At 43.1% G+C, this 23,760-nt stretch overlaps 1 protein-coding gene across 1 annotated transcript in view; it reads right to left on the minus strand.

The window, feature by feature from the left end:
• Positions 1-18,500: 18,500 nt before the first annotated feature.
• LOC139380403 (5-hydroxytryptamine receptor 2A-like) overlaps positions 18,501-23,760 on the minus strand; it is a 30,494-nt gene continuing 25,234 nt past the window's right edge. Inside the window, exon 3 of the mRNA XM_071123044.1 lies at positions 18,501-20,467. Coding sequence (XP_070979145.1) covers positions 19,611-20,467 — 857 coding nt within the window. The 3' untranslated portion in view covers positions 18,501-19,610. The remainder of the gene's footprint in view (positions 20,468-23,760) is intronic.

Genomic DNA, 23,760 nt, shown 5'->3' on the forward strand with positions numbered 1-23,760 from the left:
TTTGCCTCATTTTCAGATGGTAACGTTGGTAACGCGTATGCACTGAGAAGAGTAGCATAACGCATGTTGGCAAGGGGGATACGGAGTGACATGAGTCTTTCACTTATGCCGACAGGTGTTTCGTTGAAGCTGGGTAGAAGGCTGTTCTTAATTGCCAACGATTTAAGGAAAAATACTTTAAAGTACTACTTAAGGACTTTACATCATTGACTGTACTAAACAGTGTGTAAAAAGAGAGCTTATATATGTAGCTACTGACAGCAAAACAACTTACTCGTTTGTCATTTAGTCCTGGTCCAGCTGGTCTAGGCTGCCACCACTGCTTGCTGGTCTTGCAATTATTTTTCTTGCAGTCTCAACTTGTCTTCAGTGTATTCCGGCTCAAATAAATAGGGCTGTATGTTCCTATGTAAAAGAACATATAACAAATATTTTGTCGTCCACCTCTTGGAAAGAATAATTTTCAGAAGAAGTCATTGTAGCTAATTATTTAGCAATCTCTGATAGACAGTGAACATACTGTAGCTCCTGTGAACCTGTAAACTAGTACCACCTCTGTTTTGAAAAGCCTGCCTTTAAGGCTTTTAACAAGGAAGTATGGCTCCCGTCAGGCTGTAGTCTTCACAAAGCCAGGGAAAACTAGTCAACCTAGATATCCTGTAATGTCCTTTCAGATAGGGATGTCGTTGAGACAAGTCCAGTGGCTCTATTGAACAAGGATAACCATATTTACTCACTGCTTGTGTGATCGTGCAATCGGCGAAACACAAAGGCCACAATAATTGCTACAAAACATGGCTCCATTCATTTGTAGATCAGAGGGCAAGCTCAATCAACCATTGACATCATTGGTTGAACTCTCCCGGCATGAAAAATACAAACTATAGTGCATAATTATGTCTGAATCCCCCTCTCATCACTTTTAATTAGGTAGGACGACTGGAAAAAAAACCCAAATAGTTTCCCTTTAACAAGCATCATCCTCCATATTGCTTTAACTGAGGCTGGGCTTTCATGTCAGTGAAGAGATGGAGGAAAGGAGACAATGACAGAGGAAGCCTGTTTTAAACTTTTAAACCACTTAGGACTCCCCACTCAGTACTATTGGTCTTTTGTTTTGGTGTCTGTTTGGTTCAGTTGTTGTAGCTTTTGATGGGCCGCAGCTGTGGTAAGCTCTCATTATGGTTGACCATCCTCTCCTTGGAGCATATTGCTTTTTGATGAACTATTTAAGACTTAAAGAAATGTTGATTTGAAGGTCTAGGGTGGAACATTTGAGACTCTTTAAAGGGAGAGTAGATTAGTTCAACCAAATTATACATTGGTTTCCTTACCCTGTAAGCAGTCTATGGACAAGGTATGACAGCAATCCAGTAATTTTGTAATTTGGGTGAACTATCCCTTAAATAACCATAGTGATTGCACACAAGTAAAAGAGTCACAAATGAAACGGGCTGAGTCCTTGTGAACCACCGACCTTTGTTAAGAGACACCCTTACAGCAGGGTCTCCTAAACCTTTGAAGCTGCAACCCTTCTCAATTAATAAAAAATGTACTGATAAATAAAACAATATTTCTAGGACTATATCCCTGAGACTTTGGCTGTGTGACAGAGACTGGAACTAGCCGTGACCCACCGGTTGTGTAACACTGCTTTGAAGAGAGCATTCAGAGTATCAAAGCCAGTTGAACATATACGGTAGAGAATTACCTGTCAGATCTCTGATGCTTGCCTCTGGGCTCATAAACCTCTTGACATTTAAGACTGTCACTGGACTGGTGCTGGGCTCCTCACTGGGCTATACGGAGGGACCTTGGAGCAAAGACAGCATTGTAAGACTCTTCCCAGCTCTGCTCTACCTTAATTGTTATACCAGTAATTCTGTATAACCTCCACTACTGCTTAGCCAAAGTGCATGATTTATAACATGTCAAATGGCTCCCTAGATGTTTAACTGGATCTACTGTACATACTGTTAATACTGGGTTTACTGGATATCAGATATAAATTGTGTTTTTGAAGGAGTAAAAGCATTATCCATGTAAGGACATTGGAATTATTATCCTGTTTTGCTTTCTGAAAAGCGTCCAATAGATCCTTGAATCTGGACCGAGAGTAAATCTGTTTTTCATCTCATAGTTACCATGTGAGGTTAAAGCTCCTCTTTTAACAGCTGAGCACTGCAGACATTAGAGAGGAAAACCTTTCCCGATTAAAGGTTTGTGTTACATTACTTCCCAGGCAAACACACAAATGACCTAATAACTAGACTGACGTGTGTGTGTGCGATACGTTACATTAGCACCTGTGTGTGTGTGTGTTGTGTCCTGAGTTGCGTGTCCGCAAACTCGCATGCACTCCCTGTAACGGTCTTCTTCCTCCTCTGATGAGGAGTATTAGGAAGGATCGGAGGACCAAAGCGCAGCGTTGGAAGTGTTCATGATACTTTTAATAGAACACAGAAAAATACAAAAGAACAACGTGAAATAACAAAAACCGAAACAGTTCCGTGTGGAACACACAGACACAGAAAATAATCACCCACCAATCAAGGGTGAAAACAGGCTGCCTAAGTATGGTTCTCAATCAGGGACAACGATTGACAGCTGCCTCTGATTGAGAACCATGCCAGGCCAAACACAGAAATACCAACTCATAGAAAAACCAATATAGACAACCCACCCAACTCACACCCTGATCATACTAAAACAAAGACATAACAAAATAACTAAGGTCAGAACGTGACACTCCCTTGAAGTTGTAACCAAACAATCAAACTGTCCACTGCTGACAATAGCGTTGCATGGGTAAAATCACCGGGGAAGCAAAGCCAGGAATAAAATGCCATATTACAACCTACAGTGGTAAGAAAAAGTATGTGAACCCTTTGGAATTACCTGGATTTCTGCATAAATTTGACATAAAATTTGATCTGACCTTCATCTAAGTCACAACAATAGACAAACACAGTGTGCTTAAACTAATAACACAGAAATGATTGTATTTTTCTTGTCTATATTGAATACATCATTTAAACATTCACAGTGTAGGTTGGAAAAAGTATGTGAACCCCAAGGCTAATTACTTTTCCAAAAGCTAATTGGAGTCAGTAGTCAGCTGACCTGTAGTCAATTAGACGAGATTGGAGATGTTGGTTAGAGCTGCCTTGCCCTATAAAAAACACTCACAAAATTTGATTTTGCTATTCACAAGAAGCATTGCCTGATGTGAACCATGCCTCAAACAAATGAGATCTCAGAAGACCTAAGATTAAGATTTGTTGACTTGCAAAAGATGGAAAGGGTTACAAAAGTATCTCTAAAGGCCTTGATGTTCATCAGTCAGACAAATTGTCTATAAATGGAGGAAGTTCAGCACTGTTGCTACTCTCCCTAGGATTGGCCGTCCTGCAAAGATGATTGCAAGAGCACGGCGCAGAATGCTCAATGAGGTTAAGAAGAATCCTAGAGTGTCAGCTGAAGACTTACAGAAATCTCTGGAAGATGCTAACATCTTTGTTTGTAAGGGGTGCATGTTGGTGGCAGGGAAGTCAGGCGCAGGAGAATGAACTTGGTATAAACAGAGTTTTTTTAACCTCTCTGGGAAAATGCAGAGCGCCAAATTCATATATATTACTATAAAAATCAAACTTTCATTAAATCACACATGCAAGATAACAAATTGAAGCTACACTTGTTGTGAATCCAGCCAATATGTCAGATTTCAAAAAGGCTTTTCGCCGAAAGCAAACGATGCTATTATCTGAGGATAGCACCTCCGTAAACAAAGAGAGAAAAGCATATTTCAACCCTGCAGGTGTAACAGTATAAGTTTAAACCGTCCCCTCGCCCATACCCGGGCGCGAACCAGGGACCTTCTGCACACATCAACAGTCACCCTCGAAGCATCGTTACCCATCGCTCCACAAAAGCCGCGGCCCTTGCAGAGCAAGGGGAACTACTACTTCAAGGTCTCAGAGCAAGTGACGTCACTGATTGAAACGCTATTTAGCGCCCACGCTAACTAAGCTAGCCGTTTCACATCCGTTACACTCACCCCCCTTTTGACCTTCCTCCTTTTTCCGCAGCAACCAGTAATCCGGGTCAACAGCATCAATGTAACAGTATAAATTTAGACCGTCCCCTCGCCCATACCCGGGCGCGAACCAGGGACCTTCTGCACACATCAACAACTGACACCTACGAAGCGTCGTTACCCATCGCTCCACAAAAGCCGCGGCCCTTGCAGAGCAAGGGGAACTACTACTTCAAGGTCTCAGAGCAAGTGACGTCACTGATTGAAACGCTATTTAGCGCCCACGCTAACTAAGCTAGCCGTTTCACATCCGTTACACTGGCACGACACAAAACGCAGGAATAAAAATATAATTCATGCCTTACCTTTGACGAGCTTCTTTTGTAGGCAATCCAATATGTCCCATAAACATCACAAATGGTCCTTTTGTTCAATTAATTTTGTCGATATATATCCAAAATGTCCATTTATTTGGCGCGTTTGATCCAGAAAAACATTGGTTCCAACTTGCGTGACTACAAAATATCTCAAAATGTACCTGTAAACTTTGCCAAAACATTTCAAACTACTTTTGTAATACAACTTTAGGTATTTTTTTACGTAAACAATCAATAAAATTGAAGACGGGATGATCTGTGTTCATTACCGGAGGAAAACAAACTGTAGCTAGCTTTCTAGACACGCACCTCTATCTAACAGTACACTACAAGTGAACCTCGTTCTGAACAGGGCTACTTCTTCATTACACAAAGGAAAAACCTCAACCACTTTCTAAAGACTGGTGACATCCAGTTGGAGCGGTAGGAATTGCAAGAAGGTCCCTTAGAAATCTGTATTCCCAATGAAAACTAATCGAAAAGAGAGTGACCTAAAAAACAACAACATCTGAATGGTTTGTCCTCGGGGTTTCGCCTGCTAAATAAGTTCTGTTATACTCACAGACATGATTCAAACCGTTTTAGATACTTCAGAGTGTTTTCTATCCAAATATACTAATAATATGGGCATGGGCATGCATTTCATCCGGACGTGAAAATACTGCCCCCTGTCACCAAGAAGTTAATAAATGCAGACAAAACTCCAAAACAACCAAAATGTACATAATAACAAAGTGGGTACAAAACCCATCGGAGCACCAACACTGAATAGCACATCACATACAAACAAAACAATCTCCGACAAGGACATGGGGGGAAACAGAGGGTTAAATACACAACATGTAATTGATGGGATTGGAACCAGGTGTGAAGGAAGACAAGACAAAACCAATTGAAAATGAAAAAGGGATCAGTGATGGCTAGAAGGTCGGTGACGTCGACGGCCGAACACCGCCCGAACAAGGAGAGGGACCGACTTCGGGAACCAGATGGGCCAGCACGGGAGCCGAGGTAAACAAAGCCCTCGGTTGACTGAAAGCTCTGTCCGTCTCAGCTGTCCACTGCAAGCGCACCGAGCCCCCCTTCAGCAGTGAAGTAATGGGAGCCGCTACCTGACCAAAACCCTGGATAAACCTCCGGTAGTAGTTTGCAAACCCTAAGAATTGCTGCACCTCCTTAACCGCGGTGGGAGTCGGCCAATTACGCACGGCTGCAATGCGGTCACTCTCCATCTCCACCCCTGACGTGGAAGTGCGATACCTTAGGAAGGAGACAGACTGTTGGAAGAACAGGTATTTCTCAGCCTTGACGTACAGGTCATGCTCCAACAGGCGACCAAGAACTTTGCTCACCAGGGACACATGCTCGGCGCGGAGTATATCACAATGTCATCAATATACACCACTACACCCCGCCCGTGCAGGTCCCTGAAAATCTTGTCTACAAAAGCTTGGAAGACTGATGGCGCATTCATCAACCCGTATGGCATGACGAGGTACTCATAGTGCCCAGAGGTGGTACTGAAAGCCGTCTTCCACTTGTCTCCCTCTCGAACATGCACCAGATTGTAAGCGCTCCTGAGATCTAGTTTGGTGAAGAAGCGCGCCCCGTGCCTTGACTCTATCGTTGTGGTTATGAGCAGTAGCGGGTAACTATACCTCACTGTGATCTGATTTAGACCCCGGTAGTCAATACACGGACGCAGACCTCCCTCCTTCTTCACAAAAAAGAAACTCAAGGAGACGGGTGAAGTGGAGGACCGAATGTACCCCTGATGCAGGGATTCAGAAACATATGTTTCCATAGCCCCCATCTCCGCCTGTGAGAGGGGATACACGTGACTCCTGGGAAGTGCAGCGTCTACCAGGAGATCTATTGCACAATCGCCCCGTCGATGAGGTTGTAATTGAGTCGCCTTCTTTTTAGAGAAGGCGAGAGCCAAATCAGCATATTCAGAGGAATGCGCACGGTGGAAACCTGGCCTGGACTCTCCACCGTAGTAGCACCAACGGAAACTCCTAAACACCTACCTGAGCACTCACGACCACCCCGTGAGAGTCCTCTTGGGCCAAGAAACAGTAGGGTTATGACAAGCTAACCAGGGTAGGTCCAGCACCACGGGAAACGCAGGAGAGTCAATAAGGAACAGACTAATTTTCTCCGTGTGACCCCCCTGCGTCACCATGCCCAAAGAAGCGGTGACCTCCCTAATTAACCCTGACCCTAATGGTCGACTATCTAAGGCGTGAACAGGGAAGGGCACATCCATGGTAACAATAGGGTTCCCTAAACTATGAGCTAACGCTCTATCAATGGAATTCCCAGCCGGCCTGAATCTACGAGCGCCTTATGCTGGAAATGCGGGGAAAACTCAGGAAAAGTTTGTGCGACAGAGGACTCTGGGTGAGAATGGTGCCAGCTCACCTGGGGTGACGCCAGAGCGCCCTGCCTGCTGCCTCGATTCCCAGAGGAACCAACCCGGCACCGACCAGCAGTGTGACCTCTGCGGCCACAGATGGTGCACGAGCGGAAACCCCCTCTGGTCTCCCTGCGCACCGCCCCTCCCAGATATCGGAGAGGGGGTGCGGGAGGATGAAACCACCAGACCCCGATCTGAACGTCCACGAGTATCCAGCAGGTTGTCCAGCCGGATGGACAGGTCCACCAGCTGGTCGAAAGTGAGGGTGGTGTCTCTGCAGGCCAGCTCCCGACGGACGTCCTCGCTCAGACTGCAGTGTTAGTGGTCGATCAGGGCCCTGTTGTTCCATCCCGCACCGGCAGCCAGGGTCCTAAACTCCAGGGCAAACTCCTGAGCGCTCCTCGTCTTCTGCCTCAGATGGTAGAGGTGCTCACCCGCCGCTCTGCGGGTGGTCGAAACTGCAAAATGGTCCAACGCCGCATCTCCCTCTCTCCACATGGCGTTGGCCCACTCCAGGGCTTTCCCGGTGAGGCACGAGACGTGGGCGGACACCGATGGGGCTGGGTGGACCGTGGCCAGATAGAGGTTTAGTTGGAAGACGAAACCCTGGCAGTTGGCAGCACTCCCATCGTACTCCTGTGGTATGGAGAGACGGGGAGACCCCGGTTGTGCTGGTGGAGGCGCTGGAAGAACTCGCTGTCTGGACAAAGCGATCCATAGGTGGTCGGAAATTCTGTAAGGGGTGCGTGTTGGTGGCAGGAAAGTCAGGCTCAGGAGAACGAACTTGGTATAAACTGAGTTTTTTAATAAATGCCGACAAAACAACCAAAATGTACAAAATAACAAAGTGGGTACAAAACCCGTCGGAGCACCAACACTAAATAGCACATCACATACAAACAAAACAATCTCCGACAAGGACATGGGGGGAAACAGAGGGTTAAATACACAACATGTAATTGATGGGATTGGAACCAGGTGTGAAGGAAGACAAGACAAAACCAATGGAAAATGAAAAAGGGATCAGTGATGGCTAGAAGGTCGGTGACGTCGACGGCCGAACACCGCCCGAACAAGGAGAGGGACCCACTTCGGCGGAAGTCGTGACATCGTTGACAAGTCTACAATACGTAAAACACTAAACAAGAATGGTGTTTATGGGAGGACACCATGGAAGAAGCCACTGCTGTCCAAAAAACCATTGCTGCACATCTGAAGTATTCATAAAGAGCACCTGGATGTTCCTCAGCGCTACTGGCAAATTATTCTGTGGACAGATAACTAAAGTTGTGTTGTTTGGAAGGAACACACAACACTATGTGTGGAGAAAAAAAGGCACAGCACACCAACATCAAAACCTCATCCCAACTGTAAACTATGGTGGAGGGAGCATCATGGTTTGGGGCTGCTTTGCTGCCTCAGGGCCTGGACAGCTTGCTATCATCGACGGAAAAATGAATTCCCAAGTTTATCAAGACATTTTGCAGGAGAATGTAAGGCTATCTGTCCGCCAATTGAAGCTCAACAGAAATTAGGTGTTAGAAGTTAGGTGATGCAACAGGACAACAACCCAAATCAACAACAGAAGAAAATACGCCTTCTGGAGTGGCCCAGTCAGTCCTGACCTCATCCCGATTGAGATGCTGTGGCATGACCTGAAAAGAAGAGTTCACACCAGACATCCCAAGAATATTGCTGAACTGAAACAGTTTTGTAAAGAGGGTTCACATACTTTTCCCACCCTGCACTGTGAATGTTTACATGGTGTGTTCAATAAAGACATGAACATTTATAATTTTTTGTGTGTTATTAGTTTAAGCAGACTGTGTTTGTCTGTGGTTGTGAATTAGATGAAGATCAGATAAAATGTTATGACCAATTTATGCAGAAATCACATACTTTTTATTCCCATTGTATGTGTTGTGATAATTGCATTGTTTGCTATATAACCTGTTAGTTCATATGCCTTGATACCTTGATAGGCCTAAGGCAGAGACAATAATAAGAAATTCAACCACACCTTTGTTTCATCACAAAGACGGTGAGCAAAATCTGTCTGGTGAAGTGTGTGTGTGTTAGGATTGAATATGTTCTTGGTATTTTACAAATGTTCCATCCTGAGAATAAATCACTATTCTTCCAAGTAACCTGGTATTTCCCGCCAAAGCTGGAAGTGTCATTCAAAAGCATTATAAAGAATAAACTGTAAATAGGCTTATGTCTGGATTTGATTAGAGCTTTGATCGAAAATTCCATCCCGACGCTACCTGAGCCTGATGAGCAACACATATTTTATGTTTTATGAGGCCTACATTAAAGTATTTTTAATGAGCCCAAGCCCCAAAAAAGCCAAATGATTGTGCCTTTATCCAATATGTATATGATATATTCTACTGCACATTACGCACGACAGAAAAACATACAAGCCCATAGATGTAGCTAGCTATATGTTCTCCTGGATAAATAAATTAAACTAGCTCCAGTAGGCTAATCTTTTTAAGTGTGAACTGTATTACTGTATTGTATTATATGGACTGGAATTACGCACATCGTTCAAACCATGATAAAGCAGGGGGAGAATGTGCGATTCTGGTGCAGTATTTAAATGTAACCTTTATTTAACTAGGTGTAACAGTATAGCTTCCATCCCTCTCCTCACCCCTCGGCACACAGACAACAGTCACCCTCTGCACACAGACAACAGTCACCCTCAAAGCATCACTCCAGTAAAGCCACGGCCCTTGCAGAGCAAGGGGAACGCTATTAGCGCGCACCCCGCTAACTAGCTAGCCATTTCACATTGGTTACATAGGCAAGTCAGTTAAGAACAAATTCAAATTTACAATGATGGCCTACAGTGGAACAGTGGGTTAACTGCCTGGTTCAGAGGTAGAACGACAGATGTTTACCTTGTCAGCTTGGGGATTCGATCCAGCAACATTTCAGTTACTGGCCCAACACTCTAACCACTCCTGCCGCCCCAATAGGCTAGCAAATGTGATTTTAGTTTTGAAATAGGGCTTAATTGAATTATTAGTAGACTGACGCATATACAGTGCCTTGCGAAAGTATTCGGCCCCCTTGAACTTTGCAACCTTTTGCCACATTTCAGGCTTCAAACATAAAGATATAAAACTGTATTTTTTTGTGAAGAATCAACAACAAGTGGGACACAATCATGAAGTGGAACGACATTTATTGGCTATTTCAAACTTTTTTAACAAATCAAAACTGAAAAATTGGGCGTGCAAAATTATTCAGCCCCCTTAAGTTAATACTTTGTAGCGCCACCTTTTGCTGCGATTACAGCTGTAAGTCGCTTGGGGTATGTCTCTATCAGTTTTGCACATCGAGAGACTGACATTTTTTCCCATTCCTCCTTGCAAAACAGCTCCAGCTCAATGAGGTTGGATTAAGAGCATTTGTGAACAGCAGTTTTCAGTTCTTTCCACAGATTCTCGATTGGATTCAGGTCTGGACTTTGACTTGGCCATTCTAACACCTGGATATGTTTATTTTTGAACCATTCCATTGTAGATTTTGCTTTATGTCTTGGATCATTGTCTTGTTGGAAGACAAATCTCCGTGCCAGTCTCAGGTCTTTTGCAGACTCCATCAGGTTTTCTTCCAGAATGGTCCTGTATTTGGCTCCATCCATCTTCCCATCAATTTTAACCACCTTCCCTGTCCCTGCTGAAGAAAAGCAGGCCCAAACCATGATGCTGCCACCACCATGTTTGACAGTGGGGATGGTGATGAGCTGTGTTGCTTTTACGCCAAACATAACGTTTTGCATTGTTGCCAAAAAGTTCAATTTTGGTTTCATCTGACCAGAGCACCTTCTTCCACATGTTTGGTGTGTCTCCCAGGTGGCTTGTGGCAAACTTTAAACAACACTTTTTATGGATATCTTTAAGAAATGGCTTTCTTCTTGCCACTCTTCCATAAAGGCCAGATTTGTGCAATATACGACTGATTGTTGTCCTATGGACAGAGTCTCCCACCTCAGCTGTAGATCTCTGCAGTTCATCCAGAGTGATCATGGGCCTCTTGGCTGCATCTCTGATCAGTCTTCTCCTTGTATGAGCTGAAAGTTTAGAGGGACGGCCAGGTCTTGGTAGATTTGCAGTGGTCTGATACTCCTTCCATTTCAATATTATCGCTTGCACAAAGCTCCTTGGGATGTTTAAAGCTTGGAAATCTTTTTGTATCCAAATCCGGCTTTAAACTTCTTCACAACAGTATCTCGGACCTGCCTGGTGTGTTCCTTGTTCTTCATGATGCTCTCTGCGCTTTTAACGGACCTCTGAGACTATCACAGTGCAGGTGCATTTATACGGAGACTTGATTACACACAGGTGGATTGTATTTATCATCATTAGTCATTTAGGTCAACATTGGATCATTCAGAGATCCTCACTGAACTTCTGGAGAGAGTTTGCTGCACTGAAAGTAAAGGGGCTGAATAATTTTGCACGCCCAATTTTTCAGATTTTGATTTGTTAAAAAAGTTATTTATTCAGACACATCCAGAAACCATTCAATCTTCTTGAAAATAAGCATTTTTTAAGGAGAGGCCAGAGGAGCACAGGTGCATGCACATTGCGCTAGAGACAGAGGCTCTAAGTTAGAAGCTTGTTATGCATAACCCATCTTTAATTAGCTAAATATAAGGCCAATACTGCATTGAATTTATTATCTGAAAAATGTAGTCTAGGACATCTCTATATAGAGCTATATATCCAGCTAGATCAGGATTATATATTTTGGATGCAATTTCAAAGGAGTTGATGGAGAGAGAGAGAAAGACTGCAAGAGAGTGCTCCCGAGTGCACTGATGTAAAGCAACTATACTTGAGTGATAGTCTGTTTTAAAACTGCAGCTGAAATGTAAAAAATTATAATCTTTACAATTAAAAAATAAAGTGACCCTGAAAGCCAGATGAAGATGGGTAAATTAGAGGCGCATTCTGTACTTATTGTCACGCCTGCTACCGCTTTTCTCCCCAAATGCTTATTGTTATGCCTGCTACCGCTCAGCATTGCGCACTCCTGCCAACATCATTGCGCACACCTGCATTCCCCCCTTCACGAGCATCAGCAACTATTGAACTCGCCTGGACTCAATCATTACCTTCCCTATATCTGTCTGGTTCCCCGCTTCAGCATTAATGTTCATATGTCCTTGTATACCAGTGTGCCAATGCTGTTTCTGTCCTGTTAGCTGTCTGTTCCTATTAAATGTTTGACTCCCTGTACCTGCTTCTCATCCCCGGCATCGGTACTTACATTGATATTACTATAGCATAGGCTATGCTGAAGCAAACGTGGCCTACCTGTCACAAGAAAAAAAAGTTACCATAAGATGATAGGCCTACATATTGAGATGGGCTGTCTGCCACCACCCTGAGCGTTGATGATTCATCATGCAGAGGCCGTAGATAAGCCAGATTTAGACATCACACATAATTTAACAGTTCCATTTCACGCCATGCTGTTCATATAAATAATTTACCGGTTTCTCACAGTTATTTATCCCAGGAAAAGAGAGTGGTTTTGGGCAGTAATTCCCGGTAAATCTCGATAACCTGGTTCCTGCCATTTAACCCTAGGGTGTGTGTGTGTGCAAGTAGAAAAAACTTGTTGACTCCCCCTACTTGTAGAGAAACGCCAATAACATTCTCCTTTCTTTCATGTTACTGAAAAGGTCTATGACTCTGTCACACATTCGAGGCTTTTATTTTTTGTTTTCCTAGGCTACCAAGCTAAAATGCTTACTCGCTAGCCCAACTTCCTTTCATGGGCAATGATGCGCCAGGCCAGTCTAACTACATGTTGAACTACTGAACAAAAATATAAAAGCAACATGCAACAATTTCAACAATTTTCCTGAGTTACAGTTCATATAAGGAAATCAGTCAATTTAAATAAATTCATTAGGCCTTAATCTATGGATTTCATATGACTAGGCAGGGGTGCAGCCATGGATGGGCCTGGGAGGGCATAGGTCCACCCACTTGGGAGCCAGACCCAGCCAATCAGAATGAGTTTTTCCCCACAAAAGGGCTTTATTACAGACTGAAATACTTCTCAGTTTCATCCGTTGTCCGGGTGGCTGGTCTCAGACGATCTTGCAGGTGAAGAAGCCGGATGTGGAGATCCTGGGCTGGCGTGGTTACAGGTGGTCTGCGGTTGAGGCCAGTTGGACATACTGCTAAATTCTCTAAAATGATGTTGGAGGCAGCTTATGGTAGAGAAATGAACATTCAATTCTATGGCAAATGCTCTGGTGGACATTCCTGCAGTCAGCATGCCAATTGCATGCTCCCTCAAAACTTGAGACACCTGTGGCATAGTGTTGTGTGACAAAACTGCACATTTTAGAGTGACATTTTATGTTCCCCAGCACAAGGTGTACCTGTGTAATCAGCTTCCACCTGCCAGGTGGATGGATTATCTTGACAAAGGAAAAATGCTCACTAACAGGGACATAAACAAATTTGTGCACATCATTTGAGAGAAATATGCTTTTTGTGGGTATGGACATTTTCTGGGATAGTTTATTTCAGTTCATAAAACATGGGACCAACACTTTACACATTGCGTTTTTATTCTTGTTCAGTATACATCTAGCTACATGTTGAACTTCCATCCTATCAGGCCAGGGGCACAATGTATGAATTTATGGTTAAAGTCCAAAACTCTTATCTCCATCCATGGCTATTTATTAAAACATTTTTGCTATCCCCCAGAGGACAACGACACAACAAGAGGGTAATATATATTTTTTTTATTTCTGTCAATTACGTTTTGCTGTGATGTGATTGGTGTGAAGCCAAATCCAAACTGGCTTCCCTTGACACTTTTTATTGGTGCACCAGGACCATTCACAGTTGAATTTAGTCAGTTTAGCTCAACACTGATTGGCTATTTTATATATATATATATATATATATATATATATATATATATATATATATACAACAAGTCTGAAGTTTACATACACTTAGGTTGGAGTCATTAAAACTAATTTTTCAACCACTCCACAAATTTCTTGTTAACAAACTACAGCAAGTCGGTTAGGACATCTACTTTGTGCATGACACAAGTCATTTTTCCAACAATTGTTTACAGACAGATTATTTCACTTATAATTCACTGTATCACAATTCCAGTGGGTCAGAAGTTTACATACACTAGGTTGACTGTCCCTTTAAACAGCTTTGAAAATTCCAGAAAATGATGTCATGGCTTTAGAAGCTTCTGATAGGCTAATTGACAACATTTGAGTCAATTGGAGGTGTACCTGTGGATGTATTTCAAGGCCTACCTTCAAACTCAGTGCCTCTTTGCTTGACATCATGGGAAAATCAAAAGATATCAGCCAAGAGCTCAGAAAAACAATTGTAGACCTCCACAAGTCTGGTTCATCCTTGGGAGCAATTTCCAAATGCCTGAAAGTACCACGTTCATCTGTACAAACAATAGTACGCAAGTATAAATCAAATCAAATCAAATATATTTGTCACTTACGTGAGTGAGGCGAAATGCTTGTGCTTCCAGTTCCGACAATGCAGTAATAACCAACGAGAAATCTAAACTAACAAATCCAAAACTATTACCTTGTACACACAAGTGTAAAGGGATGAAGAATATGTACATAAATATCTTTGAATGGGTGATGGTACAGAACGGCATAGGCAAGATGCAGTAGATGGTATCGAGTACAGTATATGAGATGAGTAATGTAGGGTATGTAAGCAAAGTGGCATAGTTTAAAGTGGCTAGTGATACATGTATTACATAAAGATGCAGTAGATGATATAGAGTACAGTATATACATATACATATGAGATGAGTAATGTAGGGTATGCAAACATTATATTAAGTAGCATTGTTTAAAGTGGCTAGTGATATATTTTCACATCAATTTCCATTATTAAAGTGGCTGAAGTTGAGTCAGTGTGTTGGCAGCAGCCACTCAATGTTAGTGGTGGCTGTTTAACAGTCTGATGGCCTTGAGATAGAACACCATGGGACCACGCAGACGTCATACCGCTCAGGAAGGAGATGCATTCTGTCTCCTAGAGATGGATGTACTTTGGTGCGAAAAGTGCAAATGAATCCCAGAACAACAGCAAAGGACCTTGTGAAGATGCTGGAGGAAACAGGTACAAAATTATCTATATCCACAGGGTTAGGGTTATATCGAGTCCTATATCGACATAACCTGATAGGCCGCTCAGCAAGAAAGAAGCCACTGCTCCAAAACCGGCAAAATAAAGCTTGAATTAACATCTCAAGACATCAGTCAGGTAGGTAAAGCTTGGTCGCAAAAGGGTCTTCCAAATGGACAATGACCCCAAGCATACTTTCAAAGTTGTGGCAAAATCTCTTAAGGACAACAAAGTCAAGGTATTGGAGTGGCCATCACAAAGCCCTGACCTCAATCTTATAGAACATTTGTGGGCAGAACTGAAAAAGCGTGTGCGAGCAAGGAGGCCTACAAACCTGACTCAGTTACAACAGCTCTGTCAGGAGGAATGGGCCAAAATTCACCCAATTTATTGTGGGAAGCTTGTGGAAGACTAACCCGAAATGTTTGACCCAAGTTAAACAATTTAAGGCAATGCTACCAAATACTAATTGAGTGTATTTCTGACCCACTGGGAATGTGATGAAAGAAATAAAAGCTGAAATAAATCATTCTCTCTACTATTATTCTGACATTCTTAAAATAAAGTGGTGATCCTAACTGACCTAAGACAGGGAATTTTTACTAGGATTAAATGTTAGGCATTTAAATGTATTTGGCTACGGTGTATGTAAACTTCCGACTTCAAATGTATATACATTTTATCATCAGAGGCCAAATGCTTGCTGGCTTCCCTTGCATTCAATGCTACGGGTGCAAAAATGCCATACTCTTTTTGACATGACAGCATCAGATAGATGTGATACACATACTGAGACAGAGGGGCATACGGAGACTGTTTCACTCGATCGGATGTTTTCTCCGGTGAGATGCATTGAGCCTTTTGTGAATTGAATGAACATGATGAAACACAGAGAGACAAAAGATAAATGCTGAAAAAAAAGTGTTACATTTTTGGTGGAAGCCTGGCTTCCATTGGCATCCATTAATACTTGCCACTGACAATGACTTCAATTGGTTGCTGCCACATTGAGATGCAGTGCCTTCGTCAGCGAACCATCAAGTCAAAGACAGCTCAGTCATATAGTATTTACATTAAATTACTTCAGTTGCAGAGCCAGATAGTTTCTCTAAATGAAGGAACACACTTGTGTGCCTCACTATGTGTCTCACTGTGTGCATCATACCCACTTCGTGATGTTTGACTGCCGGTCAATGACTGCCATAGGCCAGCGAGTGAAGTGCGTATTAAATTATTCTTATTATGACAGCCGTGTAACTCAAGATAGTGTGTGTGCTGTGCGTAGAGAGTGCGAAGTGAATATGGAGAGTACCAGGTGATTGAAATTCCTACCGATAATGTAAATGTCACAACTATGAATCTGATCTGAAATGTTTTGGTCTGTTTGAAATTCCACTCTGTTTTTCAGTTATACAGTATCTCATTGCTGATATATAGCACTGTGTATTGATGTGTATTGAAATGCATATTGATATTTTGTCTGTGTAAAATCCATTTTAATATTAATCCCTCCTCCAAGCACTTTATATGCCTATTTATCAAATATGAGTAATTTGTATATGGCGAGAGATGAAAAGGAATCGATTAAACTGCTTTGCTGCTGTGAAAATCAGAGCCAAATACAAGAAAACTGTTTTCAGGAAAACAGCTTGAATGAGATTAATTAGAGATTAAAGCCCTTGATTCAAGCTGTTTTTGATAGAAACTGTAATCATTCCTTCTCTGTGAGAACATTTTCAAATGCTTGTTGAAATAAAGGATAAACACCTCAGCCTTGTTAAAAAACCCTCACCTGTCCAACTTTATGATTGAAACTAGGGTCACAGTAACTAGCACTCTGAAAGCATCTCCCTCTCACTCTCTCTCTCTCTCTCTCTCTCTCTCTCTCCCTCTCTCTCTTTCTCTTGCTCTCTCTCTCTTGCTCTCTTTCTCATTCTTCCCCCTCTGCCTCTCTTTTGTCCCCTTTTCAGTTTCTTTAGGTCTCCTACGCTCCTTTCTCCCCATTATCCAGTCCCACTCTTTCACACACTTCCTGATTTAATAATTTAATAGACTGACACAAGCTTAGTCCCTAAAAGAAACCATTGAGAATAGGATAGGTGCCTACCGTACCCTTTCTCCTCTCTCCTCTGTCCATCTCCCTCCCTCCTTCCCTCTCTCCTCATATTTTGAATGAATTCATCCCTTCTCCCCACCCAGCTCTGAAGGGATTCCAGTGGAATTGTTGAATTAATGTGACCTTAATGAAACCCTTGCAGCTCTATCCTCTATTTCTCCTAACGTTACCATAGGTGACTGAGTCATGTTGTGATGTAAGAGAGGGAGGACCATCTGACCACAGTCTCCAGGCTGGGAATGGCCTTCATGTTGTAACTATAATGTATCTATTATGTACTTATGTTGGGTTTTAAGTTATGCTGATTGGGCCATTTTTGGTATTTTTATTTAACCTTTATTTAACTAGGCAAGTGACATTTGGGACATTTGGGACATTTTCTCTTTTCTTGATGGCACATGACCTGTTCCTACGTCTTGTTGGAGAATCATCCAGGTACTGTATGTTGTTAAAGGGTGAAGAAGTTATAATGATCAGGCTGACAGCCTTTGTGAATAATGTAGTGGTGAGTGGGTAACTTCAATGAAGAGGGATTGGGGAGCATGAAAGGTGGGTTAAGAGATGGGTGAAGGGTAATTGTGTGTGTGTGTGTGTGCGCGCGCGCTCCCACATAGTGCTCTAAGCTAATTCTAATACATAGCAGCCACGGGACTGGCGGTTCACGCCACCACACACTGCCTTTATGGATATGACTCATACATTAATGATCATCATTATCTCATAAACATTATGAGGCACTTGATCAGACATTCACCCAAACAAGCACTCAAACTTTCACATGACAAGCAATTTAATTGCATCACACACACACACACACACACACACTGACTCACTCACTCATTCACTCACTCCCCCCCCCACTCTACAGGCCCAAACAGCTTCACTTTTTAGAAGTGCTGTGAGTATTTATTTTGTGTCACTCAGTCTGTGTGTGATAATCAGATGGAAGCAGATTGAAAACACAGTTGTAGGCTTCTCTAATTGATTCAAATCACAAAAGTGTGAGTGTGTCGATTCATGTGTGAAGCTATCCATAAGTGTTACCGAACAACACCTTTTATCCCCCAAGTGTTAAAACTCCTAAATGAGATGTTGGTTTGGCCACACTTTATTTTAAGGGTCCGTAATAAACAATTTATGAAGCGTGTGTTCACCATTTATTAATCATTTCTCCCACGTTAATAAACCATTTACTAATCATTGGTAAAGTATTGTTGCAGGCCCTAATCTAAAGCGAGCACTATTTATGCTTCATAAATACTTCCTAAATGTTTTTTAGTGACCAGTGTAATTGAAACTAACTTCTCACAAAAAGATGTGCACGCCATTGGTAGACATTCCTGCAGTACCTGGTAAAAGAATAATCACACAACACAGGATGTTTAAGGAAATATGTATACATTTATGAACAACTAGCTTACTAAGATGAGTAATGATGAATAAATGGTGAACATACTGTTTGTAAATACCTTAAACGGTTTGTAATCCCGTACTTTGCCCAAACACTTACACACTTTGCTTCTTCCTGGTCTGCAGTTAAAAACCAGGTCTGCTTTGACCAGACAGACATACACACTAAGACAATGACTACCACACACTCACAATGGATTCAATTTCTATTTTACTTTGATCGGAAACAGAAATCATTTAGTTTGTGTCAAAAATAATATTGTACGTTGGCTGTCCCCCTGGGAATATCAGTGCCACAATAAACTCCAACAAATAACACCAAACTCTTTCCCCTGGAGTTAGACGTGATTACCCAGGCAACATCAACATTTTATTGTATTTTTTAAACATCAGTTCAACGCTTGAGTAGGGTTGAGATCAGAGGACCTCGTAGTAAAGTCGAGATGGTAGGTTCACCATGAATAAGAGGGAGGGGTTATAACAACAGATCACATCAATCATACTGTAGGTACAACAACACTTAGTTCAAATGAGTCCCATGCCTTTAGTCCATTGGGCTATGCCTAGGAATCCCTCAACATATCTTCGTTTAGCCTACATCCCACCATTACACATTTCTGTATTTTAATACCGCGTCAAGGAAAACACAAGATCACAAGATAGGTTTTTCTCTTTGGTTAATGACAACAAAAACAGAACATACAGGTATTTATTTACGTATGTGCACAATGTATACACAAATATAGATTTTGTATGTGGTGTATGTTGTTTGTTTTGGGGGGGGGACTGGCTGTTGCTGATAATATAGTATTAGCTCAGTTGTTCTCTTCTAGTGTTACTAGTTTAAGTGTTTGTGAGGCAGGTATTGTCTTTCCTCTCTCTGTTCTTCCTGTTTCCTATTTCCCTGTTTCCTGGCAGCATGAGTCTCACCCTGGAACTACTGAGCATGCTCCAGCACAGGAACCCCTGTTCCAAGTGTTTCCCTACCAAAACAAGATGGAGATGGGAAATCTAATAAAAACCCAGCACATTCCAATAGGATTATGGGAGATTGAGTCCTTACAGGCTCACAGCCTCACACACAGCTGATGCTCTCATCTTTGTCCCTGGTTGCCTTGTGTTTGTCTGAGTTTGATTTGGTCCTCACAAGGTTTCGTAGGGAGTCCCTGGGTCCTCCACTGCTGTGGACCCCATTCCTGAGGGACCCCATTTCCTCCAGGGGCAGGTGGGTGGAGTTGTAGGCCAGCGGAGGGATGGTGTTAACCAGTATGAGCTGCAGAGGCTTCCTCTCCGGGCTGTACTGGCAGCGTACGTAGCGGGAGAAGGCTGCACGGTACGTCTTGTTGAACAAAGTGTACACCAGAGGGTTGATGGCTGAGGAGAGGTATCCCACCCATACAAACACATTCAGCAGCCCCCCCATCACCCCCGGATCACAGTTCACAGGGTCGCACACCACCGCCAACACATTGGTGATGAAGAAGGGACACCACATGACCACGAACAGGAAGAAGACCATTCCCAGGACCTTGGAGGCCTTCTGCTCGTTGCTGATTGACTGCATGGTGCGGCGCCCGTACCGCGGGTCCACACCGACCCCACCGACCCCTCCTCCTACCCCTCCCGTGTCACGGCTTAGCGAACGCCTGAAGAAGAGCTTCTCTGAGGAGAGTGAGCCCTGCGGGAGGAAGCCCAGGGTCAGGGTGGCGATCCTCTTCGGCCGGGGCACCAGCTGGTCCAGGCAGAGGGTAGCCTCGTTCTGCAGGGCGCTGATGGTGAGGAAGTAGGTGACCACCATGATGGTGAGGGGGATGAAGAAGGCCACGAAGGAGCCCACCAGGACAAAACTGTCGTCTGTCAACAGGCAGCTGCCCTTTTTAAACACCTTGGTGTGGTCCCGCAGGCCTAGGACGGGGATGGGCATGGAGATACCTACAGAAAGACACAGAGGAGAGAGAGGTTAGTTTAGTATGAGGTGTGTGTGTGTGTGTGTGTGTGTGTGTGTGTGTGTGTGTGTGTGTGTGTGTGTGTGTGTGTGTGTGTGTGTGTGTGTGTGTGTGTGCTTACATGTGTGTGTATGTGTGTTCCCCTTCTTATTTAAGATTTCAAATTGAAAAAGTAAAAGCAATTTTGTACAGCTTGTCTCTGCCTAAACGGTAAATAGCACTGTGGCACTTCAAGATTGTGCCAGTAATATCAAAACGCCTGGCCCTATAATGTACAGATCATTCTACGGGCAAAGCACACCTGTTGCTCATTCCCACCATAAATCAATCCACCACGGCAGGATCCTCTGGCATCAATAATGCAATAGTCCTCATATCACCACTGTGTGCCCACCAGGACAGATAAACCCTGCAATTTCCCCTCACAGGCCCAGCATTAGTGTCATTAGTGTCCAATAACTGGATTTGTGAGGGAGAGGGACAGAAGCATCTGGAGCCATTCACTAAGGCTTTCATCCCCATTGCAAGACAGTGAGATGCAAAGACTAATAACCTTAGGGAGGGAGTGCAACTGGCCTGAAACTGACAGCCATTTTGGGGCTTAGACCGGGAAAATAGACGGGGACGGTTGCCAGAACCAGCTCCAATTAAGATCACATCGCTTTAGGCTTTGGTAACAGATTCAATGATTTACAACCTCACATTTGCAAGGGCATTAGCCTATTTCCCCAATTCTGTCTGGTCTGGCATCTAGATCTGAAGGAATTAAATAGTCCCTCGCTTTTTCACCATTTTACTACAGACCTGTCAAATTTAAGAGGCAAACATCCATCAACACGCCTGCAGAATTCTGAAATTAAATAGACATTTAGTCTCTCTTTCTCTTCCCCCTGACAATCTCCTTCCTCTAAAGATAGAGGAGCTTGGAGAGAGAAAGGTGAACTTTTTCTTTGAGTTGATGTTTTCTTAACCACTATTTTTTGGCTGGCTTAGAGAAAATGCAGAAATGCAATTTCGTCAAGAGTATTAGCAAGTTGAGAAAGAGAATTCTTATTGTGTGTGGGTTGGGATGTGGAAGCAGTTGAAAGAGTCAAGACAATAATTTGTTACCAGATGGCCTTGGAACCCTGAATCAATCATATGACTGAAGTCCAACATTTCTTAATGTAAGCCTTTGTTTACGTTCCTGTATCTTTACTTCATTCTTCCCTAGTATTACAGGTTGTTTGGACTAGCTTCACATTGCCCTGGGTGTGTGTTCAGTGGTTCCCTGGGCGTGTGTTCAGTGGTTCCCTGGGTGTGTGTTCAGTGGTTCCCTGGGTGTGTGTTCAGTGGTTCCCTGGGTGTGTGTTCAGTGGTTCCCTGGGTGTGTGTTCAGTGGTTCCCTGGGTGTGTGTTCAGGGGTTCCCTGGGTGTGAGTTCAGTGGTTTCCGTAAAGCAGAGCAGCAGCACCACCCCTGGCCCAGCAGTTGGAGACAGGCCAAAGAACACATACCTGATCCAGACATCTCAACCATCTCTGCCATGTTTCCACACTAACACGTCAACACCAGAGCCACAGATACACTGAGCTCCGGGTTAGAGATCACACTAAACACAGACCTAGGATCAGCTCACCCTTCCCAAAACTTGAGCTTAACCTCAGAAGAAGAAATTCTAGGAGGATAAATTTATTCCAATAAATACAGCTCAGCTAATTATCCCTCCATGTTTGCAAAAAATCTTTCTGTGGCAGTTACATTGACATTGAACTGCTGATGCCAACATGTACATTGGTATGCCTTTGGTAATTGCGTGTTTCTTTGCTGAAACTATACCCAGTGTGTCTGAAGAGAGAGACATACAGCTCCAGGGAAGACACATCACAACATAACAGAAATACAGGAAGTTGTAGGAAGCTCCTGAATGATTTAATAGAAAGAGAAAGACTGCAGGTTACAAAGACCAAAGAGTATTATTATTTAATTGAGATTTGCAGTCTTACAAAAATTATTGGTTGATATGAAACGTTTTTTATGTCATGGTCATGGCCCAGGAACTTTCCTTGGTCATGACGATTAGAGGTGTGTGTCAGTGTGAGGGTGTTTGTGTGTGTTTGTGGCTTTGTTTGTGCGTAATGTGTGTACGTGCGTGCACATTCGTTGTACAGGATGAGGTGTGTACGTGTAGACGTGTGGTCTGTGTATAGGTGGGATTTTGTAAGGTAAGTGATCTCTCTCTGTGGTAGGAGTCTTGTACAATAGGCTGGGCAGTAGCAGCACTGTGTTCCAGGGTTTGTTTAACAGCATACATCATCTCAGTTCTGTGTAACATCAGCTACTCTTCAGCTTCTATTTCTCTTCTCTCTTTCTTGGTCTGCCGTGTACAGATGGACGAGAGGAGAGGGGGATGATACATAACATGAAGATAAGCAGCAGTGACATAATCTTATTTAATTTGCAGGCAGCAGCGTATCATATGATAACTTTCTGCCTGGGGCCTGGAACCTGTGGAATGGTGAGTCATATCAGGGGTTCATTCCTCCCCACGTTGTGTGTTGTCTCTCTCTGCTTCCCTGGTTCTATGTGACAATGTCTCTCCCTGCCTACTTGGGTCTCTACACAGCATGACTGGATCATTAATGGTGGTATTGAGACATTGGTTTGAAGCAATGGAAAGGAGCCACACAAGTCTGACGGGCAGTTTTTATTTATGATCTGATCGACCCTCTAATATTCTTAAATTATATACAAATTTACGTCTGGTTATTTGAACCCTAAATGTTGATGAAACTTCTACAGCAGGGCATGTCTCATTTTAGCAGCAGCTTCAGCGTCGATACAGAAATATTTGGGTGTGCTGGCTTTCACGCAACATACAGTGGGAAGAAAAAGTATGTGAACCCTTTAGAATTACTTGGATTTCTGCATAAATTGGTCATAATATTTTATCTGATCTTCATCTAAGTCACAACAATAGACAAACAGTCTGCTTAAACTAAAAACACAAACAATTATAATTGTTCATCTCTTTATTGATCACACCGTGTAAACATTCACAGCGCAGGTTGGAAAAAGTATGGGAACCCTTGGATTTAATAACAGGTTGACCCTCCTTTGGCAGCAATAACCTCAAGCAAACGTTTTCTGTAGTTGCGGATCAGACCTGCACGGTCAGAAGGAATTTTGGACCATTCATCTTTACGAAACAGTTTAGGTTCCACAATATTCTTGGTATGTCAGGTGTGAACCGCTCTCTTGAGGTCATGCCACAGCATCTCAATCGGGTTGAGGTCAGGAC

This window comes from Oncorhynchus clarkii, chromosome 22, assembly GCF_045791955.1.
Source record: "Oncorhynchus clarkii lewisi isolate Uvic-CL-2024 chromosome 22, UVic_Ocla_1.0, whole genome shotgun sequence".
Classification (NCBI taxonomy): Eukaryota; Metazoa; Chordata; class Actinopteri; order Salmoniformes; family Salmonidae; genus Oncorhynchus; species Oncorhynchus clarkii.